Raw genomic sequence first — 23,644 nt, forward strand, 5'->3', positions numbered from 1 at the left:
CAAGCCGCGACTTGCGGAGATCTATAAGTATTTTCTATTCGACGCGATGACGCATTCGCTGGAAGTCGATGCCGTCTTAGTAATGTCGATCCTCGATCGCGCGGTGTGTGTCGGCGCTCGGAGGCCCGAGTCGGTGTGGCGGTCGATTGTGGTGCTGCCACCGCCAAATAAGGAAATTTGCGCATTGCCACCGCCACGGCGCAGGACGAGCGTCTCGACGATGATGAAACTGCCAGTCGCTCGGATCAGACACATCATGCCGCCCCATATATAAGCATGCAACCGCAACACCGCCTGATCTTTCCCTCCCGACGCCTGCGCCCCGCAGTGTCCCTCTTCTTTCCTGCTCCCTCCCTTCTTTCTTGGAGGCTGGCCCTTCCTGCCGCTTTTCAGGACCTGGTGTACCTGAAGATACGGCTTTTGGTCTCTTTTCTTAAGCTCGTATATCTTGTACACCCCAGATTCCTTTGAACGGTCATCAGGATGGCTTCGCTTCAAAGTATTCCTGGTGGGAGCAGCTTTCTTCTGACGAAGGTTAAATACAATGCGTCCGAGGCGCGCGGACTGGCCGTCGAAGTCACCTTTGCATGGCTCTCAGCTACTGCGTGTGTGAGTCTTCTGGCGGCTCTCGCGGTGCGTACGATCCTTACAGAGCGAAGACGGTCGCTCAACTTACTTGCACCAGATCTCTGCGTGGAACACCCGCAAGTCCGTAAACCCACATCTGTTCGTACGCAGTCACGTTGCTGCGTATTTTGTGTCGCTGCTATGGTGCGACTTGATGCAGGGTATGGCGTACTATTGCTTGTGCCGATACGTGGTCTGACAAGGCTTCGCAGCATTCTCGGCCATGCTTAGTGTGAGGTGGCTCAATGAAGGTGCCGTGACGATGGGGTCGTATTGCACGTATCAGGGATTTCTCAAGCAGTCTGCGGATGTGTCAATGGCAGTATGGTGTGTAAAGCGATCATTTGAGGCGCATACATCCACTCATTTGCGAGATCGTAGGACGATGATGATTGCTTTGCACACATTCCTTGTCGTATTCCTTCGCTGGAGCATGCCGCGGCGTTCTATGTTCATTATGCTTGGCTTGGGATGGGGATTTGTTCTAATGATTGTCATCATTGGCCCGGCTGGCTACAAGAGCAATCTAGGACCATTCTGTAAGTAGTAAACCTACCTCGCTCGCTTCGTGTCTAATAACATGTTGGCCAGACGGCATCAACGGCTATTACTGCTGGATCTCTAGCAACTATGGAAACCAGCGTATCGTGTTGGATCTCCTCTGGGTGCGTGAATGTCCTTCCATCCGTGACTGTGTAACGATTGAGAATGATCCGTAGCTTTTCCTAGGTGCTATCCTGAGTTTCTTGTTGTACGGGTTGGTCTTCCTTAATCTGCGGGGCAACGTCACCACGTCGGGAATCTATCTGCGCCGCGACTCGAGGATGGTCAGGTTGGTCGATGAAGGCAGTGTGGCTATTGCCGGACAGATGCTCATCTATCCGGTGAGTCGCGTTCCGCTCATGCAAGGAATGCCTTTGCTCATGACCTCCTTTGCTCATGACCTGACTTACCGAAGATTGCCTTCACCATCCTGATTTTTCCCATGGCAGTCGTCCGCTTCGCGACGTGGTCCGGAACCGCTGTGACGGATGCCGTGAGCGCCTTTGGCGACACCGTGTTCCTGATGTGCGGTGAGCTGCATTGCGAGACTGTCCGAGACGTCAGTGTGTCTGATGATATTGGTGTTGTTTCTAGGGCTCGTTGATGTCCTCTTGTTCGTCCTGACCCGCCGAGTTTTACCGGAACACAGTGTCATTCCGAAGGGCTATTCACTCCGTTTCTGGCGCAAGAAAGACAGTGACAGCAGTCCACAACGCGCTGTTCCTGCTCGACCTATCATTGATCTCGATGCCGATCTCGAGAAGGCTGCCGAGAGCGATAAGTCTGATGAAGCTAGTCTTGATGAAAACGTCTTCAAGCGTGCGGAAAGCCCCGATGGTTCGGAGGATGACCACAACGAAGTCACGATCCGTGTGCAGAGCCAGGTCATTGACCGGATCCACCTACAACCCGGATACGACGGCCCTGCTACACCTCCTGGCCTGTCGCCTCAGCAAACTGGTGGCCGTACGCAGGAGCTCTCACTGAACAGTTCTCGCGGCATCGGCGTTCCTGATAACCAGAGGGAAAGTGAGTTCTCCGCCAGCGAGCTGCCGCCCCTTCCTCCGTCCGCGCATACCGCCTATGGCAGCCCTGTCCACACCAGCGGCCGTCACATCGAGACACCAGCTCGGACCGGTACGCCTGTGCATAGTGCGCGTTACGGCGAAGAGGCACCTGTCACTGCTGCATCCGCGCGCAGTCAACGTTATCACCAGGATGGGCACGCAATCCCGGAGCCCCCGAGGTATGCCACGGAAGAGTCGCAGTCTGTGCCCATCGCGGCCCACAGCCCCAGGTACCAGCAGGAGTTTGCGATTCCCGAGCCGGATCGTAGCCCCAGGTTCGCTGAGGAAGTCGTGCGCCACTTTGACGAACTCCCTGCTGCCACGCCCCTCCGAAGCGCGTTCTTCCCCGAGGAAGACCGTCGAGCGCCCAGTCCTCTGCACAGTACCCGCGACGAGACCCATGTCCCTACGCCCTTGCACAGCGCCCGTACCGTCCGTCATGACACCGATCCTGGGCGCATCCCGACCCCCGTCCAGAGTGCCCACAACGCCCACACCGAAGCCACGCCACCCATGACCAGTGCAGCCGCTCCCGACTCCGAGAGTCCGTACCGCGTCGAGCTCTCGGCGCCGTCTCCTCGCGCCGCGACCCCCGAGGTTCGCACCGCCGATGCCGGCTTGTCGCAGTACCGCTGCCGCAGCCCGCTGTTGAGCTCTCACCAAGGAGAATCCAGCCCGACGGACAGTAGCCTGTACACTGCGTCGGACGACGACGACCCGTTCCCCCCTAGCGTGCGCTCGCCCGCGCCTTACCACCAGTACCTGGGTACGCCCCGCAGCGCGACCTTCCCCAGCCGGGGCGCGCCCTCCAGTGCGCGCGAAGTCAACTTCTCCATGAGCGCGCGGCTGCCCGCTCCCAGCAGCAAGTGGCCGAGGTACTGAACGCAGTCTAGTATTTATCCTTTCTATGTCTTACGAGCTTAAGTTGCGATGACCACTTACGATATATTTATTGATGTGCCGTGGAATGTGCAGTGGACGCTACACGTCCTCCCTTTATCTGTGGATGCCATGATGGCCGTAATGTAACTTAGCATTGCATAATGGCACTCGTCGTAGGGAGTCAATGTAGGTTTCGGGCGAGCTGGAATGGAATGCATGTAGCATATCGTATCATGTCTGGGGCCGTGACAGGGTTTGTGCGTCCTCCGATGCTGCCGGTGTCATTCCAGCGAGTTCCATAACGCAAGGCCCCACCTCTCGGACACGTACAGGGCGGAGTTGAGCGGATCCCCGAAATAACCCCCTTATCCCTTAGTAATACGTCTGCTAAGTCTAAGTCGGGTTCAGCGCTCCAGCCTCTAGCTTCCGAAACTGCAACTGGTCTGTCACCGACGGCGCTGCCGCATCGAAGAGGTCGCGCGTCCACGCTCTGAGCGCGACAACTGCGAAATGAGGGGCAATATGAGTATGTAGGACGATGTGGAGGACGGATGGGGCGAGGGCTAAAAGCCAAAGGTATGTCTTTCTTGGTCGTGTCTAGTGCTCACCACGCATCTTCCTTGCCAGTACTAGTGCTATGCTCACGCAAGAAACCTCATTCCCTCACTCTGTATACAGCACTCCCAATAGAACACTCGACGTCTGACCACTTGCCTACGCCGGTTTCTACTTGCCCGCCGTCTGGCTCACCCACCGGCCGCTTGTATGTCCTCTTGGCCTCCACTTGCCTCTGCCCGTTCGGTCCGAGTCTTCGATTTCGCGCGTCCACGAGCTCACCTGCTAATACTTACACGCGCCTTCTTTATTGTTCACCCAAGTGCCTACCTATTCGCGCGAGGCCGCAGACAGCTCGCTCGTCTGGGCCGCGGTCACACGTCCACGTAGTCTCTGTGGCACACCAAAAACGCCAGCAACGCGTCCGCGTCCACGCACGATCGCTGCCGCTGCACGTCGTGAGATGCACCATGGTAATTGATTCCTCACTATCGTGACCTTCGTTACAATGCTTTTCGTACAAAGACTAGACGCCATGTACAGGCAACTGCCCTCCCCTTGGCCTCCCCCATTCAAAGATGTCGTGTTTAGAGTATGCCTACAGATAGAGTACCATTAGCAGTACACGTTAATTAGTATTTGGAGAATATATTCCAATTTTGCGCTGGTTTTGATTTTTTTTCTTTAGTTCCTGCAGGTAAGTCTTGGGATTCGCAGCCCGCCTGTGCGATTTTTGACCCTGGGGCCTTGTGTTATGGAACTCGCTGTCACACCAAGTGTTGGAAACCGCGTAAAAGGACAACGACTCCGATCCTAGGTGGCGCGCCTCACACCGAGGCTGTATAATGTCGTTCAGTCCCCAATGATATACGGGAACTGGCAATGGGTTGCACAAACCGGGGGATTTCATGAATGCGTATCGGAGGTGCCTCGGGGATGGCTCGGCGTTCGCCCTAATTTGGAGGGTGACCCATTGGGGGTGGTAGCCGCACGTCTTCCAGCCGTTTCCAGCCTATGTAATATCGCTCTACGAGTGGTCAGAGACCTCAGGAAGAAGAAAAAAACACTCAAACAAGCCAGCAAAAGCGACGCCAGCAGGACTCGAACCTGCGCCTTCAAAGAAGAACAGATCGATTCCACTCAACAAGCTGAGCTGGTTCTAATCTGTCGCCGTAACCACTTGGCTATAGCGCCTTGTTATCTGAGCAATTAATTAATTAATAGAGGGCTTTTTGACCTCTGCTGACAGTCATTCAAACCGATTCGCTTCATGCAGAATGCACTGAATCATACATACGCTGCTCGACATTTTTCTTGTACTCTGCATACAAAAGTGTTATTCTGGGCGGCGCCAGGCACGAGCATCCAGTAGAAGTCAGTCTACGCACGCAGGAGGAGATTAGGCGCGCATCGCTCACCTCCTTCCCTCAGCTCAGGCTCTTGAAAGTCATCTTACAGATTCTTACTAACTGTAGAGTTTCCGAATAGCACTCGGAGACTCACGATTGACAAGTCCGAATCCACCAGACCATTCCTCATGTCTACCTACAGTGATCATACATGTGGGCCGGATATCGCATAAGTACTATTAGATTCACGCTGGAGCCCGTATTGCAGGGCCCACTAACATGTTACCTCCCGCTCACCCTCACTCCTACTGTGGCCCGTAGGTCCTGATCAAAGTATGCCTATGGAAGACTAATGTCGCCTCCGAGAAGAGTTTGGCGAACAGGCAACGTCTTTGTTGATAATCGCAATTCGACGTCGATGTCAGACTGGATTATCTGCATAGGTGTAAGGCATATGTCACACAATAGGGCGTATCATGTTTGCTCACATATGTTCTACGGGACCAGATGTCGATCACCGCCGACCGGGTTCTACGTTACTTGTAAGCTGACGGAGATCCCTCGGGCATGCGGTATATCGCGTGGTCAAAAGTTATGGAGCACAGTCATTGACATACCTCGACTCTGCTTTGAGTGCGATCGTCACAGCCATTTTGTGAAGCGAAGGTGAGTCGGCACGTCATCTATGGCTATGCCTATGTACAGTCGTCGCAGAGGTCATCGTAGTGCGTGCCAAGGAAGAGGACCGCCGTAGACAGCTGTTTGTCCGCCTTCCGATGGTCCAGGACACCAGCTGAACAAAGGCGCGAGCTCCGGCGATGAAGAATGGTATGAATGAAAGCGAATGAAGGGATTCCGCGAACGTCGTTTCGAAAGAAGCATGTCGTGGCACCCATAAGTGTCGACGGTGTACGGCAGGTATCCATTGAGTCTCTGCGAGTGTTTGCTAAGTGGGCGATAGCATGAACGGTGGGTGACAAAACATTACCTCGCCTTCTTGGGCCTTGATTATCTCCTCTCCTTCCGCGTCTATGCCTATGTAATGGAAACGTTCACGAGGCCAGCGAATGGCTGCGCGATGGAGCTCTGTGAAACGCCGCCTTTTGAATTCATAACCTACGATGGTTATTTGAGACGGGTAGCGGCCGGTGTATTCGTGGAAGCGCGCTATAGAGTACAACAAGTTTTGGTATGAATCCAGCGCGTGATCTTCAGTCGTAGCTCGAGGCACGGAACGCGCCCGCAAGCCCGACGCCGATAAACTCGGAATGAGATCAGCAGCAAGCGCGAGCCGCATATACGACTCGGCTTCCGTGCTAGTTGACGTTGGTCGTGTCTGACCACTTTTGTAGGCGTCAGTAATATCACTCTAAATGCAGGCACAGGCAAGAGCCCACCCGCTGAAAACGATCAATGCACGCTCGTCCTGCCGCGCGAGCTCAGCACTACTCAGAGACGGGTAAGCCAGACGCGCGGCTGCAAGCTTCGCGGACGCACTCACCCAGCTGCTATATGCTGGTAGAATGCAGCGACACGCCCTCCTCCTCTCTGATATGGCTCCAAGATCCACTCCTCGTCGTCTAATCTTCGCCTCACGTCGGTGCCTTTCCATATCGCGTGCCCCGGGACCATGATGAGGTGGTCTATTGCTGAGAGAGCGTCATGTCGCTGTATGGTCGACAATATATCAGACGGTGGCGGATGATGTAGGAGCTGCTGATGAAGAAGGCCTCGCGGTGAAGAAAAGTAGTAGCTTAGGTTGAAGAGTAAGGACAGGACGGTGGCACCCGACAAAAGTAAAAGACCAAGGTTGGTGACCCGAGCACGCATCAGCAGCACATCCTTCGTGCTTTTCGAATGTCGGAGGCCATTTCTTGATAGCTGACGTTTTCGAAACGACACAGGGAGAGGAAGCATGAAGTGCGCCGACGGAGATCGTGGACGGGGTCGGAAGGCATGCTGCGCGACTAGCCGAACCCTAGTCCATCCAGAGCTGAACCGAATCGACCCTCTATCCTTATCTATGTAGATCCAAGTATAGTATTTAAGAATACCGTAATCTCAGCGGCGGGTTCTACGGTCAAGCAGCGTCCTCACACCGGCGTCCGTCACTACAACATTTGTGAAGGGCTGTTCATTCCCTAAGGCGAACAAGCAACGTCCACTGCTTGCCGCTACATAGCCATTGGTCCTCAAGTTCATTCAGATCTCCGTCTGAGTAGCGGGATCTTCTCGCTGAAGCTGTGTAGAATGTGACCACGCTCTCTCCTCACGTAGCCCAGATAGGTTGTGGCACCAATGACGACGCTCACGAAAGAGGTCAGAGCAGCTGTCCGGAACTGAGACGGCCGTGAAAGTATCATCGTGAGGACATACTGTACATAAGTATCAGCATTCACCATCAAGTCATTACGGCTGTGACGGATGATGCTCACCTTCAGCATGTCGGCAATGTTCTGTAGCGAGTATTGCAGCGCAGATCTGTGGCAATTTTTCAGCCCGTCAGAACAGAACAGGGAGCAATAGGTCGCCCACATCGCGTTCCGCCTCGGGTGCGAAGCTAATGCTAGCTGCAGTTCTTTCAACTGGCATAGGTCGAAGGCCCAGAGACCTATCCTTGAAAGCATCATTCCTGGACTTTCTTAGCGTGATACTATCAAAGAACAACCAAATTCGCGTACCTCCGAACAGAAGTGCCGACTTCCAGGCTGGTCCGTGAGCATTTGGCTGACCACCACCGACGAAGAATGACAAGGTCACCGGAAGCAGACAGACGACTTCCGACCTAAAGGATAGAATGGATTAATGGTGCGTTTTGGTTGAGCGTATATCTTTACCATATACTCCAGTTTCCGGCGCGTACAAGGCCGAGCCTTCTCTCCAAGAACGGCATAGCCACTGTTCCGAGGAGACCTGCGACAACGTTGAGACCGCGCATCCCAGCGATAAAAGGGTCCGTGTAGGACTCCGACTTGAGATAGCTGATCATCGTGCCGTCAAAGCTGAGGACAGTGAAGTATAGACACGAGATGGATATCGAGGACAGGAAGATCGGATGCTGGATGAATTCGTGCCAGTCTGACAAAGTGGCGCGTAGATATGACTGTATTGTGGTGACGAGGTTGACGATTAGGCCAGAGGTTTGCTCATCCCTGCGAAGCGGTGCCTGCCGCTGCTGTTCGGCTTGCCTTGCAGCTTGTGCTATCAGCAAGGAGGGGAATCGCTGATAGACGATGTCGACCCCTAGGGCAGGGTAATCAGAGAATATACAACATTTGAAACGGTACGGATACATACATAGTAACTCGAACACAATGCATACCGCTTCGACGCCGCAGAGGCAATATGCAGTGATGATGTTCGAAGTTACGCTGGTGAGCAGGGAGACGAAAAGCGGCGCGAGCAGCTTGCACAATAGGTCAATGCGTCGCATGTACGTGTTGATCAAAGTGAGGTGCTCCGATGATCCCTCGGCAATGACTGTCACCCAGTCCCTCTCAATTGCGACGGACAGCGCAACCCCGGAAAGATTCTGGATACAGCCACATATGACGATGAGGGCAAACATTGCTGCGTCCAAAGGAGTTGACCATTTCTGCGTCAATTGCTCCTCCATTCCGAGGCGGTAGAACAGGACGAGAGAGCCCGCGTATGCTCCGCATGCCGATGCCTTCACTACCATGATGCAGACCCGTACCAGACGGAGGTTATTCCGGATGTCAACCTGGTGCCCGGCCCATCCTGAGAGAACGATGGCAGTCCCCGTCGTCAGGAAACCGAATATAGAAGCCGGCAGCAGGGAGTCGGGGAACAGCGTGACGAGGAAGAGGTAAATCGCAAATTCAGCAGTACGCGAGCCCCAAGAGCTACATGAATTATGTCTGAACCATGGCTTCATCTGACGAATGCATGTGTACTGACATACCTCGAAAAGTGCTGCACAAGAAGCAGGATGAGCGCCTTTCGATCGAGAGATGCATTTGCCGTATCCAGATTGGCCGTTTCTGCGACACTGGGAGCCTGAGGCGGCAAATCTACATCAATCATGGGATCCGGGACCTTGAAATGCTGCTGTTTTGAGACGCTTGGAGATGTCATCTCCAACGTGGGATCGAAGTCCGCAGGGGACGCAAGGCTGCCGCCTGCGCTGCGCTCCTCCAACGCGAGTTCCGAGTCGACGACATGCATGATAGATGGATCCCTAGTAGGGTTTTCGTGTGGATCCGAGGGGGATCCGTCTACATGCATAGACTGTAGGGGGCATAATCGAATCCTCGGAGTGTGTGTGAATCCAAGCAACGCCGGTACAGTACAAGCAAATGTGGCGCCACAACGAACCTACAAGTGCAGGCGCCCGTGTTTAACGCTCAGCGCTCTGAGTCCGCCTCAGTGAGTAACACTAACAGACCGTAGCATGGCAGCAACCTGGATCTATTGCACTGGTCTCTCGGTACGCATCCAACTCACTTCAAATTGACCTCTGAAAACCTTATTTCCAAATGATGACCTGCCATGGGCCGCAACCATCCGAGCCGTACTGAGATGTGGGCGGGTCACGTACAAGTGTGAACAGTTGGTGAAGCTTTGGAGGACGGACCAATTTGCCGAATGTGCATTTCTTGACGATTTGAGGTTGTGCAATAGTTACGCATCTAATCCATCTAATCACCCGCGCAAATAGATAGTAGGGGCGGAAGAGCGTAAGTAGCGATGGCATTCAGCGTACGTTCTGTCAGTGACCTTTCGCGAGCTCCCGCTCAATGGCCCACTTGACAGCCTCCTCGACGTCGCTCGCTTGGTGAGTCGGAGTGTGCGAGGGGGGACCCTGCTGAGGGTCATACACTCCGGTATGCACTAGCACAGACGACCAGCCTGCAGCGTTCGCTCCAGCTATATCTGCGACAGATATTGGCTCCCGTCCCATTGAACCTCTCACAACGAAGCTTACCTGATTCAGGGTTGTCTGAGCACGGGCGCAGACACATCAGCATGGGCAAATCATATACTCATGAGGCCAGTACAAACCTCCCACCATATACCTAGGACGCCAGGTTAAGCATGGTCGGTAACACGTATGGCATTCATACTCACACGCGCGGTGGTCTGTCAGCCAGTTGGCCATACAGTTCGTTGAACCGGTCATGCAAGACTTGTTTGGTAAACTGATAGGTGGCCTCCGTCGGTTTCCCAAATTGCACGTACGGGTACTCTGCACCAGACACGGCCTATCACGGGTCAGTGACCAGCACTCAGCGGTGTGTGTCATGTACCTTGTAGACGGCCTGGAACGCAATCCTGAAGCCGCCCTGCCCGAGTCGAGGTCGCTCGAAGTTTGCTTTCCACAGCAGGTCTGGATTGCAGAATATGAGCTCCGGGCGCCGATGCTGACTGGCCTGTGTCGTGCTGTCACGTCCCACCGTGCCGCCGGGGCCACCATGTGGCCCTCCAATGATACCGCCCGACTGGAAGACATCACACAGAATTTGGATGTCCAATGCCCAATTGCGGGGGTCATGGAAGACGAAGGCGGCGGCGATGGGCGTTTGTGTGAAGTCGACTTCCTGTATGGCACCGAGCTTTGCGGTAAGAATAGCCAGCTATTTGCGCCGTGGGAGGGAACAGACCTTTGTTGACTGCCGTTCCAACTCGGTTAGATCGTGGAAGGGCCAGACCCTACCAGCCTTTTAATACATATGCGGCCAGATGCGTGCGGTTCAACCTACGCAGGATTCCATGCGAGCACGTCTAGAGTGGTGTAGGCTTTGCTGAATCCATAACTAACGCAGGATATATTCAGCGTCCGAGTGCGATGCCGAATAAGTCTAGATTGCACCCTTCAGCCACTTTGCGCACTTCATCATTTCTCCCTCCAAGGACTAGTACGGGAAGGTTGGCATACTTCTCCACTATTTGCTTTAAGACGGTATGTGACTGGATAATGTGTGTCTTGTCGATCTGTATGAGGTCTCTCAGTGTATGGTCCGCAGACGACTCAGACACGAGGCCGACCTCGAATCCGAGAATCGAGGTGAGCTTTTTGCAGCGGGCCTCCTCGGATGTGCCGCCTCCGTTGGTCAGCTACGCAACATCGTGTTTTTTCTGTCAGAAAACTAGGGCACCACCCGGCAATGCACTGCGCGCACCAAAATATAGGGTATCTTGCTTGCATCAACTCCATCAGCACGCTGCCGGACACGCTGCAGATTGAATGGACACACCTTCCGGTAGGATTGGCTCCTTCGAGTATAGCGAGCGCACGCTTAGCAGCTGGTATCGCCTGAGAGCCGCGCAAAAGGACGCCATCCTTGTGGAATAAGCGTTCAATGTGGTATGGTCTAGAGTCATGCCGTAGAGTGGCAGCCTATCGACGTACGATATCGAACGCAAAGGCTAGCGGAGGGAAGGTATCCTTGAGAGGCGTGTTGGCTGCGATATTGTCCACATTATATCAGAGACAACGCCGATGTATCGTCGGCTTACATTGGTATGAGCGATGTGCGTAATGCCATTGCGAGATACTAGCAGGTTGTCTAGGTAGCTTCCAAAGCGAAGGTACATTAGACAAGGCACGAGCACGTATCATAGAGGCTTGGCTCCGGAGCAGCAACCAGGCGAGAACGTCTATGAGTAACGGTCGGAAGTAAGTGCGTTCTGAGTCGGTGGCGGATCGAAGGACGTAGCCTTTCCCGATTTCTGAGCCTGCATTGTCACGTGTCCATGCTACACACAATGATCTCTTCGAGACTTCGACCGTGACTCCATTGGGTATTTACAAGCCCTTCCAGTAGGCAGAACTTGTGGCACGATATTACATCAACACGCCGGCATGTTATACCACAAGGAGGTAAATAGGAATGTACACACAGAAGGATCAATATATGATATCGTTGTACTACAAGCTCCAAATGGCAGCGATTGTCCCTACCAGTGACCGGTTGACCACTGGTATCACAGTGCCTGTAAATGAGCCATCTACTACAGGTACGAAGCTCGCACGCGCGGTTAGTACTGTAACTTCACACAGCTTCACACGCGATGTGTCGCGAGTGGGGGACCCGTCAACAAGAACACGAATCACGGCAAAAGACAGGTGTTGCCACTGGCCGCGCCGGTGAGATCAGCCAGCCATTCGGACCGATATGTAAGTGCGCTGGTATGCACGCACAAGCTGCGATGGAGGCGGTGGCCGTTGGCATACAACAGTGGGCGACACTTCTCCGAAAGAGTCGGCCCATCTGACAGCCGCAACTCCGCGGCTCTGAAGCCGCAAAGGTATACGTACCGCCTCATAGCCAGTTATCTGTTGCCTCCCGAGCGCCGCTCTGCGCGCCACAGACAACGTGAACCACAGGCATGTTCGGCCAAGAGGACGCCTCACGCGTGTATGTAAGTACAAGTCGTCTTGGCGAGAATCCGTCATGTCGAGTCAGCGCCCATGCCAGCATAGGTCGCTCGTTGCTGGGCGACCTGTGGTGTATGTGATGCCACGGAGTAACTTACCTGCGCAAATTCGATTGGGTTGGGCAACGGTCCCTTTCGGTCCCTGGGCCTGAGGCATCCCAAATCCCAAGGCACCAAGACGGATGCATTCCGAGCGTTCGGAAGCAGACCGAATGCTGAACGGACATGAGGAGCCGCCGCACGCGGGGAACAGACCGATTGAGAATGACTTGTCCTGGGAGGTGGCGGTACAGGAACAGCCCACATGACAGATAGGATGGTGCGCATCGTGGTGGGGTTGTCCAGCATCTGCACAAGGAACGTGGCCAACCGCGACTGCCACCGTCGCCGCTCGGGGCGAGTGAGATTGCGAAACCCTGGCGTTGTCGTGAGCAGAGTCCTGAGCTGGTCGCGGGGGCCACAGCCAAGATCATGATGGTGGTGTCCAGTAGCTTGGAGGCAGAAAGATAGTGGGAAGAAGAATAGCAATGTGGACGGAGGCAGCGAGAAGCACAGGGTCCGAGTGCAGGGTTCAGAACGGATGCTTATGTCACCCGAGAGCCGCCCATCCATCTCTCTTTGACCGCGTCCCTCCTCCGTCTCTCTCTCCTGTCCGCCTGGCCACCCCCGCCTGCCGTCGTCCTCCACGACCTCCGTCCGCGGCTCACCCGCCCTCGTGCGACTCCTCCGGATAGTCAGCTGATTCGCAGTTGCTTCCGCTGCCTACTTGCCGCGCCTCGCTCTGGTGGATCTCTAGAGCAACCCAGTGGGGCCGACGCCGCTATCAGCCTGCATTGCCTCTGGACAGTCTTCTTCTTGATTTATGTCGCCCAGAGCGCTGGCAACTGTCTTCATCTTCTCTGTACTTGCCTAAGTCACCATGCCGGTGGTATCGAGACCCCAGCGTCCCGAAGCAATTCAGGCGAAGTACAACGTTACCGTCGATTGTAAGTCAAAAGCGTTCAGGTGGTGTGCTGTGTTATGCACACACACTGGTACCGGACGAACTGTGCGACCTGACGCACAACTTGTAGTTCCACACTTGGGTCTTCATACCGCTGCAGCTACGGGCAATCTGGGGCTAGTCAAGTACGCGCTTGACCATGGCCAACCAATCAACTCGGTATTGGACGGGGTACTACCTTTGCATGCGGCGTGTTCAGGAGGCAATGACCACGTCGTTCGGTTGTTGATCGAGAAGGGTGCGGATGTGAATGCGCCTCGGTGAGTAACACATATATATCGACCTCTCGCAGGCATTGAGTGTAGCGTTCGTCCACGCCTTGCAGGTTACCGCGGCGATACACCAGCGACAAAAATCGAGATACGTCGGCGCCGATCGTGGGTACGTCTGGATCGACGCCCCTTCATTTCGCCTGTGCGAACGGGCACACCCCCGTTGTGCTCACGTTGCTCATGCATGGCGCACACCCCGATCGCGCCGACAAACACGGGACCACGCCGGAGATGCTTGCACGGCAGAATGGCTGGACGGCCTGTGCGGAGGTCTTGCACAACTGGAGCCTTAACAAAGATCGGGACCTTCGGGAGAAAGAGGAGTTGACTCCATCGCAAACTGGCGACGCAAGCGCCATCATCGATACCAAGCATGTCTGTGGAGGTCATGAGTGCCGGTTTTGCACTAGCAAGAGGTTGCGGGTAAAGCGGTCCATTGACCACGCTCTGAACATGCTGAAACCATCACTTTCGCAACTGCACTCGTCAACTCTCGGGGAGAGTGCGGGTACGACTTTGGAGACCATCATCGCTTCACCGTTGCTTCCCACAGACTCTTTCGGTGAATCCTTACTGCGATCCAGCTCGGAATTGGCTGCTGCATCTGACTCTCCGGAACGTCGACCGTCGCTTCCCGACGTCTTCGACCCTTCGCAGACGATGCCGATGTCGCGACGTTCACATGGCGGTACGGGGACGAGCTCGCGGAGACCTCGATCGGCAGGGAACAACGCGGAGCAGCAAACAGTTGGTCGACGGGTGAAGGGGAAAGTGTCGCTTCTAAGTATGTTCAAGAAAGGCGACACGTCCATTGCACCTGAAGGCTCGCCCGGCCATGCGTCTAGCTCGTACACACCATCGATAGCCTCAGCATCTGCGTCTCCACCTCCTGGCACTCCCAGACGTTCAGATGTCCATGCTTCAAGCTCAACGAGCGATGCTTTCGTTCCTTCATCCAGACTTTCCGACCATGCTTCTTATTCGGACATGACGATCCAAGGACGGCCACGAGGTCGTGTATTTAGCGAAGGCGAAGCCACCCGGGTGCCCCCATTACCCACGGCCGTCGACTTGCACCGCGTGCTGTCTGACGAGCGGTCAAGGACCCTGTCTAGTCCGAACGTCCCGGATGGTCAGCTGCCCGAATCCTCGTCTGGCTCGCTGTCGGGAAACCGGAGCCCATCTGTGCGGCCTGGCATTCTCCGCCCGCATAACCGTTCTATCTCCCAGCAGTCCCAACCCGACAGTCCGCGGTCAGGCTCCGTCGGCCCTCCCTCATCCCGTTCTTTGCGTTTTGACTCTCCGACCACCGCGACTCCCGCACGATCGAGCGATGACCGCCGACAGTCTAGTCATAGTCCAGCCAGGAGTCTCAAGATGGCACGCAGCGTCAGTTCGATGCGGAGTATCGGTGCAGTGGAAGCCACCCGGTCACCCTTGAGGACCGCTATCGACATTGCTGAGCCTTCGTATGACGTGGGGGCCACTGACGAACCTCACAATGTCTTTGATGAGGACGAGGAAGAGTACGGGGAGCCCATCGTCACGGAAGACCATATTACAGAACTCGACTCGCGTCTCAACGCACTCCAGGTCATCGAGGGCCCGAAGCGAAACTCGCTGCTCTCGCAAGGATCGTTGTCGCCTCTACCATCGCCTTCCAGGCTGACCGCAGCCAACGGCTTCGATTGCCCGTTCAGCATCAACGAGCCGCCGCCGGACGACGTCGATTCTCCTACGCGCCAGACCTTCCTCGGCGTGAACGGTAACGAGAATCGGATGCGTGGCGATTCCATGAGTAGCATGAGCACGAATGGGACTAGTGGGTACCTCCCTACGCCAGGGGTGCAGCAGTCGCAGTTGCCGTCCCCGTGGATCACCTCGAGCACATCGACGCCGCCAGAGTATCCCTCGATGGACCATGGAGGCCGGAGAAGGATCCAGCGCACGCCGTCTTCCACATACTCCAACGATACGGAGCCGGTTCACAAACCCAAGGGACCCCCTAGTGCCCTCGACATTGACATCGGGTCCATCTCGTCGTACGCACAGGCAGAGGCCTTGGTGCAGCGTGCGCAGCAGAGCATCTTGGAGTTGCAGGACATACAGGTAGCATATGCGCCGCCGAGCGCGGGTATCAGTGCTGGTCACACACCGTTGAGCGCGAAACTGGCGGCGTACGGGGAGAGTCTTGCTATTGAGCGGAAGTTTAGACAGGAGGAGGAGAAGCGGAGCAGCTCTTCGACAGTGCGAAGCCGCCGTCCCTCGGAGTTGAGTACGCGTTCACGGCAAGACACGATTGAGAGCAGCCCTGGGGCGAAGTCGTTGGACAGGAAGTTCAGTCTGGAGGAGAGGCCGCATAACCGCACCATCAGGCAGTCGAAAGTGCGAAGGCCGCACACTGCTGGCAGCACCGGTGAGTGTTTTTATCTGGTCTCATGTGCTCGCCTGTGGCAGGGCTGATACCAACATCATCGTCCAGCATCATCAGACATACTTGCGACGCCACCCAGGCCTGGGAGATCAATACCGTCCCCGCGCCACTTTCCCGCGTCCGGGTCGCAACACGCTACACGGTCGAGTTCAGATCAACGCGTCGGTGATATTGCGACTTCGTACCCTCCGCCGATGTCCTCGTTCCTCACGACGGAGACAGACATGTATGCCGCCGGGTCGAGACCTAGGGTGCCTCGCTCGCGCACACCTGATCCTAGTCTTGATGACCCCCTGGACCGCGGAGCCACGACTGGCGTCCCGCTTTCTCGCATATCGACGGCCCCCGTTCAGGACGCCTACCTCAAGCCCAAGCGCGGGCTCACCGACCAGGAGCGGCAGGTCGCGCGGGCGACGAAGCTTGTGAAGATGGGCTTTTCCACTGCCGACTCATTCACAGCGACTAGCGTCAACCGTAACCAGACCGCGAACAGACACCGTTTCGGAGGCTTCAAAGGTTTCGTGCAGAGCCTCACCGGAAAGTGAACTCTTTTGGGTTTCACTTCTACGTTCCGCTCATGGGGCGCACCTGTTCATCGTCTATCCATGCGCCTGTTTCACCTTCCACTCTGCCCATATGTTATCGCTCATTATCGCTGCATCCCTCTCGCTCTCTGACCTGCTGTTGTTCCCTATCACTATTTGCGGATGTACGAGAAGTCGTGTAGCCATTGTATAAGTACCCCCCTCATTTGTTCCGGATTCGTTCTCGAGTTATAGCGCTAAGTTACATCGTCCGCACACCCATGTATACGTTTACTCGCGCATTTGTACCAGTTATTTTGTCCACACATCTTCGAGCCTCGCTGGCCAGCTTCAACCTGTGACAAGGACAACCATTGTAAGGGGCGCTTGTTTGCTGCCGTCGGCGGAGAGGCCGCGACAGCGCTGGGCGCTTGCGGGCGAGATCAATGGGCGTCCAGCGCAAGATAGTCGCCGATAGCATATATGCTGCCCGAGCCTCACCGGAGCGACCAAGACCGTACCGTTCACCACCGTCTACGTCGACTGCCTACAGGTACTCCCATACAATGTCCACCAATGTAGCAGACACGACTCTTTCCTCAGGCAGCACCGCAGTCGACAACGGCTCGCCAGACACACAGGTGGACTTCAAGAAAGATGGATCCGCTTCGCGCATGCGCCTGCACAAGGGGAACATCCCTACCATGCCACAGACGAAGTCCTGCCCGATGTGCCCTGCGAAGTTCACTCGGACGACGCATCTAAGTCGTCACCTGCGTACCCGTGCGTGCTTGAAGTTGTGAGCGCATACATGATCGTCTTGCGCTCATACATGGTTCCTTGCAGACACCCGGGACAAGCTGCATGAATGCGATGTGAGCGGTTCAACAATTCTCTCGTATCTCTGTTACTCATGGTGTGCAACGTGCAGAAATGTCATTCTGAGTTCACGCGGAGTGACCTCCTGACAAGGCACAAACGAAGCTGCGGGGATCCGTGAGTGTCCAATTCTCTGTCTAGGTTTCCCTATTCGTCCGCTGGCTCTACTCTTGCTCTACTCGTCCGGCTTTCGGAGGGGCGGTTCCCAGTCGCATGCTTGGCCGTGCGATCTGGCCCAGAGTTGCGTGCTCAGCAGGACAATGTATCACGTATCACGAACCGTGCACTATGCTCCGGTCTTCCTTCACGATAGGCACCGACGCGTAGTAGCGAGACACGTACTGATGCATGATGGATCGTCCAACAGAACTGCCAACCGCTCCCGCCGCAAATCATGCAAAGCATGTGCCGATTCCAAGGTGAAATGCGACCTGCAGCAGCCCTGCTCCAAATGCCGCACACGGGGAAGGGAGTGTATATACGTCTCTGGCCACTCAGTCTCTTCTGGTTCACGGATTGCCAAAGAGGAGTCGAAGGTTCTCGATGCATTCGACGAAGAACTGGCTAACATGCTTGCTAATCCGTCCCTTGCTTCGTCATCAACCGCCCGCACCCTGACGCCTGATGGCTATCTGAATCAACACACGGTGCCGAGCGTTGACGCCAGCGCTATCCCTCCCCCCGCAGGCGGGCAGCTTACTACGCCACTCCCCTCTGCTACATATACGTCCGCCACTGTCGACTTCGCGATCGCCAGTAGTTCCATGTTTGCCCAAATCGACAACCCGGACACCGCCCACACCAGCATGCACGGCGGGCCGAACGGCGTGTTTGATGCTGGCGAGATGTTCGACGATCTCTTCGGCGGCATGTTCGGGCCCAGTCAACAGATGATGCCACCACCCGACTTCAGCTTTTCCGGCAAGGGTACGGACGCGGCGGGTGCTTCGCCCGACGTCGGGGGCAGCCAGAGCAGCGATGTGTCGTTGGCTAGCACTCCTTTCCCCGCCGCATTGTTCGATCTGTCGACAATGCCACTATCGACCAGCAATCAGTACTCGTTCGATGCCTCGCCTTCAGCAAGTTCAAGTATGGCCTCATCAAGCAGTCCCGGCTCGTCTGGCAGTGCTAGTTCATCCAGTGTCAAGGACATGCAAGGTATCACAATACCTGACGGTCTCTCACCTGCTTGTCTCTTGACCTACTGTGCGTCGGACATTATTTCATACGTCGGGCATTCGTTGATGCTTGTACCCCAGTGTCGTTCTTCTTCTCAGCGTATCTCACAAACATGCCAATTGTACATGCCGCGACTTTCGTTCGCGAGGGCAGGCACCCTTTGTTAATAACTGCTATGGAGACATGCGGCGCGCTATACGTGAAGACACGCAAAGCCATCGACTTTATCGACCAAAATCTCGCAAGAGCCCGAGACGAGTTAGTCGTGGAGTTTGTAAGCGTCATTCGCTTTTTGCACTGCAACGATGACTGAGATATCTCGTCCAGGCAAAGGGGGCCTCATCACGCGACTGGGAGCGTCAGATTGACCTGGTACTTGCGGCGGACTTATTCCAGACCGTCGGTTTGTTCCACCAGAGCTCAGAGCAGCGCTCGTTCTCGAACGTATACCATGGTATATTTGCTATGGTACGTTCTGTCTCACGGCGAATGCAGCGCGCTCTGACTGCTCGCCGTAGATGATCCGTCTAAACGGTTTCGCTGATAAATGCCTGGAATGGAATGCTCCTGAGGATATCAATGCCTCCAATGTTGAGCAAGTTTGGCGGGAGTGGGCCAAGCACGAGACCGCCCGCAGGTCCGTTACTTCTCAGAAAGGGTTGCGAGTTTCGTTGGCTGACTTGAGATCGGCAGAGGGCTCGCTGTCTCGTACATGCATGATTGCTGCCACTGCCTCTACTTCAACTTACGCCCGACGTACGAGTCGGCTACATTTGACATGTATTTGCCATGTGAGGATGCGCTGTGGACCGCATCGTCGGCTGAGGATTGGTTATCCATTCTCCGCAAGCCCTCGCGATATGGCAACATGCAGCAGCGCCTCGATGGTCCGCGGCTGCAAAAGGCTTACCGGAAGCTCGCCGAACCGAGCGAGGCTCTATCACCACCACCCGTCTTTAACCCGTGGCAGCACTTCATACTCGTCCACGTCCTCCTTCGGCAGCTCTTCGAGGAATATATCGAGGCTCGGTCACCAGAGTCGGAGGGCGGGCAGGCCCCTGCCACTTCGGGACCGCAGACCGAGTACATCAGCCAGGACCGCATCTTCAGCTTCCAGGCGACGCTGCACCGGTGGCTGCAGAGCTGGCTCCAGTCACCGCACTCGCCGCAGTACTCGGAGCTGGAGCCGCGCTTCGTCGAGCAGGCGCTGCCGTACTACTGGATCGCGCAGGTCGCCATCATGGCGTACCAGGAGCGGCTGCCGCCGTTCTGCACGGGCACGATGTACCTCGTGTCGGGCGAGGCGAAGTTCCGCCTGATGAAGAAGTGGGAGAAGCAATCCGGAATTTCCTGCGGAGGGGAGGGAAGGAGCCGACGCTGTCGTTTGCTGAGCTGGTGAACGTGCGGCTACGGAAGTGGGACGCGAATGCGGGCCATGAAGATGACCCTGTCAATCTCTTGGGTTCTTCCCGCAGATGTAGATATGTGCGATTGTGCGATGTGCGAGTGCGTTACGAGTGTGTTACGATGTCACGGGTCGGTCTGTTCACGTATTGGATACTAACTTATGTCGAGGTCCATTGACAGGACCTGTGAATAATATATCGAGTCCCGCTGTCTCTTGGGCGCGCATTGATTTTTACGATGTGCATGTTGGCATAATGTATGCTCTTCAGCAGCGGCGAGTGCATGGTGTGGTATGGGCCTTTCTTAGCATGCCTAGCATCACATCCACGCCCTCCGTGGCCGCTTTCAACAAGTCAGATTCCCCTAGGACGTACACCAGAGTTCATCCCAAGTTCATCCTGACTGATCACGGTTATCGGACACGGCGCTGTGTAGACACGATTGACAGATGGGCCAAGACTAAACTTGTTCGGACTCCTTTCCGTTGATATAGGGCGTGAGCACAGTTGACACGCGGCCATTTCTGAATTGTTTTGGTACAACCGTCAGGCAGCTCGCAGACGCGATCATGTCTAACGTGGGAGGCCGCTAACGACGCGGCTGTGTCGGTGTGCTTCCGGAGTCGTTCGCGAGCTGGCGGCGCATTCGACGAAGCAGAGATGCATCAGGATTTCATTTTGCCGGAGTGTTACGCCCCGCGCCACCGTCGGTCGCCTTGGTGAGGTCGTCGCGTATGGTACGGTGCCGCCACTGCGCCGGGTGGTAAGCGGCGACGGGACGCCCAAAAAGGAAGGGAAGGCGCGCATACCCTCCCGTCGATATGATGCGCAAGCCACGCGAACCTGGCCAATAGGCTGGCGGCGCTAAGCTATCGTCCGCCACCGTTCGGGAGGCTAGGAGTAGACCGAGGTCTCGTCCGTGTCTAAGGCGGTTTAGGAGGCTGGCTAGGGACTCTATAGGGATATGGGAAGACCTATGACCTGAGTGGGACCGCGATACGCAATATCGCGGCAAGGGCTGCCCGTCCGTCCTGCAATCTGCCAACTCGTGTCCATCGAGCACGGTCAGCGAAATCTACAGTGCCGTGACACTGGGTGGCGTTGGTGCCCTGTTCTACGCGGCGACGTAATCGCAAGGGGGAAGGGTTGATCTCCGCCTCGAGATTGCGTACTCCGCTGCCATCTGGGGCGAGATCTGAGATTGGATTGCGATCACTCGCGGAGAAATGAGACGCTGCTAGCCCGATGCGGAAGGTGCGCGCGAAAGCGAAGGTGTGCTGCACCGTCCTGCGCGCGCGTTATATACGTCCAGCAACCGCGGCTGCTCTCCCTCATTCATGCCGTCCCCTCTCCCCTCATAACCCCCCCTCCTCTCCGGTCCAGGCTCGACTTCATGGCTATGGGTGGTCTGCCTCGCACACGCTCCCTCAGGGACGTTGTCCTTATCCTCCTCGGTGCCACCTCAATGCACATCGCCTCAGTCTTCATGGGGTTCAACGAACCCACAGGATCTATCATCGTGAAGACCGAGGTCAGCTCCACTTTCTAGAGGACTTCAACAACACACTTGCGACACCCCCCACTGATGACCGAGAGCCGTCGAGAGAACGCGATGTACAGAAGGTACTCGACCCCGGGAGGGTCACGTTCGACGTCGCCTATGAGCTTCCAGAGACGACAGTTCTATCGCACGCGCCCGGATGGACCGTCTTCCGAAACCTCTACATGTCGAACGGAACCATGTACATCGTCTCGTCCGAGCCCGCCTCGTCCTTCCCTCCCGTCCGCATGATGACCTCCACCGGCCTTGCCGCAGAGAACACCCCGAAAACATCGCAGCGCGCGAGCCGACCGCACAAGACATGGACTTCCTCACTCCGGCTGAGGCACGACGACGCTGGGGCGGCAACGCCGATCAAGCGGAACGGAATCGCGTCTGGTCCGTTGGTGGGAACACGGTTCTCGTTAATGAGCCCCCGCAATTCCTCGATCATTACTATCACTTCTGCGCCGAGCTCATGCTGGGCGTCTGGCCCTTCTGGCTCGGTACGTTCAACGTGCCTGTGGCCGCCTCCTCCCCCAGTGTAGAGGCGGCCCCGCATCTCGACCGCATGATCTTCTTACACGCCGAGGCTATGGGATGGCGGGACAGACCAGGCTTCAACTCATACTTCCTCCGCTCCGCCTTCCCCTCCATCACAGTCGAGGTCGAGACCGACTGGAAGGACCGCATCGCCGCGACAGCGACCAACGGTGTCCCGGAGCGAGCGTGGCACTTCGACACGCTCATGCTGACCGATCGGTCTGCCGCGTTCCGCGGGGAGTCGTGTGGCAGCCGGAATCAGCGCATCGCGAGCGAGGCGTCGAGCACATGGAGAAGCTGGGTACGCTCTCAAAGTGGTGGTGGGAGCCCTTGCGGCAGGCAGTCCTGCGCTTCGCGGGAGTCGACCAGGAGACGCTGGAGATCGGCGTGAAGGCGGACGCGGTCGCGGCGCGGAAGGACGGTGCCGAGGTCGGTTGGGCGGGCTCGACGTCCCTGAGCAAGCCGCAGCCGATCGTGATCACCTACATCAGCAGGCAGGGCGCCCGGAGGCACCTCATTGACGAGGACCACCAGGCGTTGGTGCACGCGTTGACGGCGATGTGCGCCGCACACGATTGGGAACTCAACATCGTCCAGGCGGAGCATCTCACCCATGATGAGCAGATGAAATTGATTGCGCGCACCACGGTATGCTCGGACGTTCTTCTGCGTAATCATAGTCTCATGGTGTTCTTAGATTCTCCTCGGTGTGCATGGCAATGGGCTGACGGTGAGTACAAACCTCTTCGGCTGCTCCTCGGTGCTGAATATGGATCTACGTACCAGCATTTGATCATGATGCCGGTTACTCCCATTTCAACTGTCATCGAGATCTTCTACCCCACAGGATACGCGAACGACTACAAATGGACAACACACGCTTTGGGCATGAAGCACTTCGCCATTTGGAACGACACGTGAGTTCCGCGTTGTGACTCAGTGCTTCAGATACTCAAGGTCGGGATAATGGCTACAGCTATCACACATACCCGGAACAACTGAGTCCGAACTATCCTGAGGGCTTCCAGGGCACCCAGATCCCAGTCTACGCACCGATCATCACGCAGATCATCCAGAACCGCATCGCGGGAAGGCTGCCATGAACTCGCAGAGGGACTTCCTCGCGGGCTGCACCAGAGACACTTCGCCCGCACGCCTTACATTTTTACCGATTTTTGTACGTAGGATACTCGGTCCGCATCGTAGCAACCACGTTCGTTTGTCGTCCCCTTCAAGCCTGTATCGAGATCGGACTGTGCGACTGCTTTCACTTTTGTTGTTGGAACTCTGGCCTCGGGCTTAGTATGTCATTCTACTGATAAATTATATTACGAAGGGAGTTCGGGTTTTGGCCTCCGCCGTTGTAATCGTGGGCTGCGTGTGTACCGTGTAGGATATGATGAAATTTCTTGTCACATGCCCCGTTCGTGTAGCGTGAGC

The 23,644-nt window shown here is 55.9% G+C and overlaps 9 protein-coding genes and 1 non-coding gene across 10 annotated transcripts; 5 read left to right on the plus strand and 5 right to left on the minus strand.

The window, feature by feature from the left end:
- Positions 1 to 227: 227 nt before the first annotated feature.
- On the plus strand, positions 228 to 3,353 carry B0H18DRAFT_976242 (uncharacterized protein). The gene is made up of 8 exons (XM_048044147.1): positions 228 to 633; positions 686 to 788; positions 840 to 954; positions 1,009 to 1,166; positions 1,219 to 1,292; positions 1,347 to 1,511; positions 1,586 to 1,700; positions 1,765 to 3,353. The coding sequence occupies exons 1-8, from the start codon at positions 484 to 486 to the stop codon at positions 3,117 to 3,119; spliced, it is 2,235 nt and encodes a 744-aa protein (XP_047899190.1). The 5' UTR covers positions 228 to 483; the 3' UTR covers positions 3,120 to 3,353.
- Positions 3,354 to 3,546: 193 nt separating this feature from the next.
- B0H18DRAFT_416595 (uncharacterized protein) lies at positions 3,547 to 4,339 on the plus strand. The gene has a single exon (XM_048037997.1). It carries the CDS (start codon positions 3,671 to 3,673, stop codon positions 4,169 to 4,171), a length of 501 nt encoding a protein of 166 aa, XP_047899191.1. The 5' UTR covers positions 3,547 to 3,670; the 3' UTR covers positions 4,172 to 4,339.
- A 421-nt stretch (positions 4,340 to 4,760) lies between these two features.
- B0H18DRAFT_t35 lies at positions 4,761 to 4,868 on the minus strand. Its single transcript has one exon. It is a non-coding gene; the product is annotated as a tRNA-Ser (tRNA).
- A 643-nt stretch (positions 4,869 to 5,511) lies between these two features.
- Positions 5,512 to 7,074, minus strand: B0H18DRAFT_976249 (uncharacterized protein). The gene is made up of 4 exons (XM_048044148.1): positions 6,525 to 7,074; positions 6,421 to 6,468; positions 6,012 to 6,366; positions 5,512 to 5,956 (listed from the first exon to the last, which is right to left on the minus strand). The coding sequence occupies exons 1-4, from the start codon at positions 6,938 to 6,940 to the stop codon at positions 5,741 to 5,743; spliced, it is 1,035 nt and encodes a 344-aa protein (XP_047899192.1). The 5' UTR covers positions 6,941 to 7,074; the 3' UTR covers positions 5,512 to 5,740.
- Positions 7,000 to 9,319, minus strand: B0H18DRAFT_416644 (uncharacterized protein). Its single transcript, XM_048037998.1, has 6 exons — positions 8,949 to 9,319; positions 8,321 to 8,889; positions 7,861 to 8,266; positions 7,705 to 7,808; positions 7,459 to 7,655; positions 7,000 to 7,398 (listed from the first exon to the last, which is right to left on the minus strand). Exons 1-6 carry the CDS (start codon positions 9,269 to 9,271, stop codon positions 7,222 to 7,224), a joined length of 1,776 nt encoding a protein of 591 aa, XP_047899193.1. The 5' UTR covers positions 9,272 to 9,319; the 3' UTR covers positions 7,000 to 7,221.
- Positions 9,320 to 9,417: 98 nt separating this feature from the next.
- On the minus strand, positions 9,418 to 11,683 carry B0H18DRAFT_976257 (HAD-like domain-containing protein). Its single transcript, XM_048044149.1, has 13 exons — positions 11,504 to 11,683; positions 11,397 to 11,449; positions 11,242 to 11,327; positions 11,167 to 11,185; positions 11,033 to 11,101; positions 10,857 to 10,978; positions 10,747 to 10,800; positions 10,648 to 10,696; positions 10,294 to 10,584; positions 10,115 to 10,248; positions 10,049 to 10,062; positions 9,972 to 9,986; positions 9,418 to 9,919 (listed from the first exon to the last, which is right to left on the minus strand). Exons 1-13 carry the CDS (start codon positions 11,604 to 11,606, stop codon positions 9,756 to 9,758), a joined length of 1,173 nt encoding a protein of 390 aa, XP_047899194.1. The 5' UTR covers positions 11,607 to 11,683; the 3' UTR covers positions 9,418 to 9,755.
- Positions 11,684 to 11,774: 91 nt separating this feature from the next.
- B0H18DRAFT_976271 (uncharacterized protein) lies at positions 11,775 to 13,061 on the minus strand. The gene is made up of 3 exons (XM_048044150.1): positions 12,886 to 13,061; positions 12,524 to 12,814; positions 11,775 to 12,424 (listed from the first exon to the last, which is right to left on the minus strand). The coding sequence occupies exons 1-3, from the start codon at positions 13,034 to 13,036 to the stop codon at positions 12,141 to 12,143; spliced, it is 726 nt and encodes a 241-aa protein (XP_047899195.1). The 5' UTR covers positions 13,037 to 13,061; the 3' UTR covers positions 11,775 to 12,140.
- On the plus strand, positions 13,058 to 16,985 carry B0H18DRAFT_976273 (uncharacterized protein). The gene is made up of 4 exons (XM_048044151.1): positions 13,058 to 13,410; positions 13,498 to 13,687; positions 13,753 to 16,115; positions 16,182 to 16,985. Exons 1-4 carry the CDS (start codon positions 13,344 to 13,346, stop codon positions 16,676 to 16,678), a joined length of 3,117 nt encoding a protein of 1,038 aa, XP_047899196.1. The 5' UTR covers positions 13,058 to 13,343; the 3' UTR covers positions 16,679 to 16,985.
- Positions 16,986 to 17,039: 54 nt separating this feature from the next.
- Positions 17,040 to 20,421, plus strand: B0H18DRAFT_416799 (uncharacterized protein). Its single transcript, XM_048037999.1, has 8 exons — positions 17,040 to 17,440; positions 17,504 to 17,532; positions 17,589 to 17,653; positions 17,904 to 18,742; positions 18,796 to 18,989; positions 19,043 to 19,183; positions 19,234 to 19,352; positions 19,409 to 20,421. Exons 1-8 carry the CDS (start codon positions 17,104 to 17,106, stop codon positions 20,112 to 20,114), a joined length of 2,430 nt encoding a protein of 809 aa, XP_047899197.1. The 5' UTR covers positions 17,040 to 17,103; the 3' UTR covers positions 20,115 to 20,421.
- A 964-nt stretch (positions 20,422 to 21,385) lies between these two features.
- On the plus strand, positions 21,386 to 23,625 carry B0H18DRAFT_976286 (uncharacterized protein). Its single transcript, XM_048044152.1, has 6 exons — positions 21,386 to 21,652; positions 21,673 to 21,890; positions 21,938 to 22,449; positions 22,482 to 22,852; positions 22,991 to 23,121; positions 23,181 to 23,625. Exons 1-6 carry the CDS (start codon positions 21,515 to 21,517, stop codon positions 23,305 to 23,307), a joined length of 1,497 nt encoding a protein of 498 aa, XP_047899198.1. The 5' UTR covers positions 21,386 to 21,514; the 3' UTR covers positions 23,308 to 23,625.
- Positions 23,626 to 23,644: the final 19 nt, after the last annotated feature.

This window comes from Fomitopsis serialis, assembly GCF_022376445.1.
Source record: "Fomitopsis serialis strain Sig1Antser10 chromosome Unknown B0H18scaffold_4, whole genome shotgun sequence".
Taxonomy (NCBI): domain Eukaryota; kingdom Fungi; phylum Basidiomycota; class Agaricomycetes; order Polyporales; family Fomitopsidaceae; genus Fomitopsis; species Fomitopsis serialis.

Excerpts from the sequence above, each read along its gene's own strand:
- B0H18DRAFT_976271 (XM_048044150.1), bottom strand. The coding sequence starts at position 13,036 with ATGGATGGGCGGCTCTCGGGTGACATAAGCATCCGTTCTGAACCCTGC. Across the intron at positions 12,815-12,885 it reads CCACCATCATGATCTTGGCT|CGGCGACGGTGGCAGTCGCG; the intron begins GTGGCCCCCGCG and ends ACTCGCCCCGAG. Across the intron at positions 12,425-12,523 it reads ACCCAATCGAATTTGCGCAG|ACGACTTGTACTTACATACA; the intron begins GTAAGTTACTCC and ends ATTCTCGCCAAG.
- B0H18DRAFT_976257 (XM_048044149.1), bottom strand. The coding sequence starts at position 11,606 with ATGATACGTGCTCGTGCCTTGTCTAATGTACCTTCGCTTTGGAAGCTA. Across the intron at positions 10,585-10,647 it reads TGGAACGGCAGTCAACAAAG|GAAGTCGACTTCACACAAAC; the intron begins GTCTGTTCCCTC and ends GGTGCCATACAG. Across the intron at positions 10,249-10,293 it reads CGTTCCAGGCCGTCTACAAG|GCCGTGTCTGGTGCAGAGTA; the intron begins GTACATGACACA and ends GACCCGTGATAG.
- B0H18DRAFT_976286 (XM_048044152.1), top strand. The coding sequence starts at position 21,515 with ATGGCTATGGGTGGTCTGCCTCGCACACGCTCCCTCAGGGACGTTGTC. Across the intron at positions 21,891-21,937 it reads GTCTCGTCCGAGCCCGCCTC|AGAACACCCCGAAAACATCG; the intron begins GTCCTTCCCTCC and ends GCCTTGCCGCAG. Across the intron at positions 22,450-22,481 it reads CGCGTTCCGCGGGGAGTCGT|GCGTCGAGCACATGGAGAAG; the intron begins GTGGCAGCCGGA and ends ATCGCGAGCGAG.
- B0H18DRAFT_416799 (XM_048037999.1), top strand. The coding sequence starts at position 17,104 with ATGGGCGTCCAGCGCAAGATAGTCGCCGATAGCATATATGCTGCCCGA. Across the intron at positions 19,184-19,233 it reads ACCATGGTATATTTGCTATG|ATGATCCGTCTAAACGGTTT; the intron begins GTACGTTCTGTC and ends TGCTCGCCGTAG. Across the intron at positions 19,353-19,408 it reads AAGCACGAGACCGCCCGCAG|AGGGCTCGCTGTCTCGTACA; the intron begins GTCCGTTACTTC and ends TGAGATCGGCAG.
- B0H18DRAFT_976249 (XM_048044148.1), bottom strand. The coding sequence starts at position 6,940 with ATGCTTCCTCTCCCTGTGTCGTTTCGAAAACGTCAGCTATCAAGAAAT. Across the intron at positions 6,367-6,420 it reads GCATTGATCGTTTTCAGCGG|TGGTCAGACACGACCAACGT; the intron begins GTGGGCTCTTGC and ends CGCCTACAAAAG. Across the intron at positions 5,957-6,011 it reads TCAAGGCCCAAGAAGGCGAG|AGACTCAATGGATACCTGCC; the intron begins GTAATGTTTTGT and ends AAACACTCGCAG.
- B0H18DRAFT_976273 (XM_048044151.1), top strand. The coding sequence starts at position 13,344 with ATGCCGGTGGTATCGAGACCCCAGCGTCCCGAAGCAATTCAGGCGAAG. Across the intron at positions 13,688-13,752 it reads GCGGATGTGAATGCGCCTCG|GTTACCGCGGCGATACACCA; the intron begins GTGAGTAACACA and ends CACGCCTTGCAG. Across the intron at positions 16,116-16,181 it reads GCACACTGCTGGCAGCACCG|CATCATCAGACATACTTGCG; the intron begins GTGAGTGTTTTT and ends ATCATCGTCCAG.
- B0H18DRAFT_416644 (XM_048037998.1), bottom strand. The coding sequence starts at position 9,271 with ATGCATGTAGACGGATCCCCCTCGGATCCACACGAAAACCCTACTAGG. Across the intron at positions 8,267-8,320 it reads CATTGTGTTCGAGTTACTAT|GGGTCGACATCGTCTATCAG; the intron begins GTATGTATCCGT and ends ACCCTGCCCTAG. Across the intron at positions 7,399-7,458 it reads ACATTGCCGACATGCTGAAG|TATGTCCTCACGATGATACT; the intron begins GTGAGCATCATC and ends ACTTATGTACAG.
- B0H18DRAFT_416595 (XM_048037997.1), top strand. The coding sequence starts at position 3,671 with ATGGGGCGAGGGCTAAAAGCCAAAGGTATGTCTTTCTTGGTCGTGTCT.
- B0H18DRAFT_976242 (XM_048044147.1), top strand. The coding sequence starts at position 484 with ATGGCTTCGCTTCAAAGTATTCCTGGTGGGAGCAGCTTTCTTCTGACG. Across the intron at positions 1,293-1,346 it reads TCGTGTTGGATCTCCTCTGG|CTTTTCCTAGGTGCTATCCT; the intron begins GTGCGTGAATGT and ends AATGATCCGTAG. Across the intron at positions 1,701-1,764 it reads CACCGTGTTCCTGATGTGCG|GGCTCGTTGATGTCCTCTTG; the intron begins GTGAGCTGCATT and ends TGTTGTTTCTAG.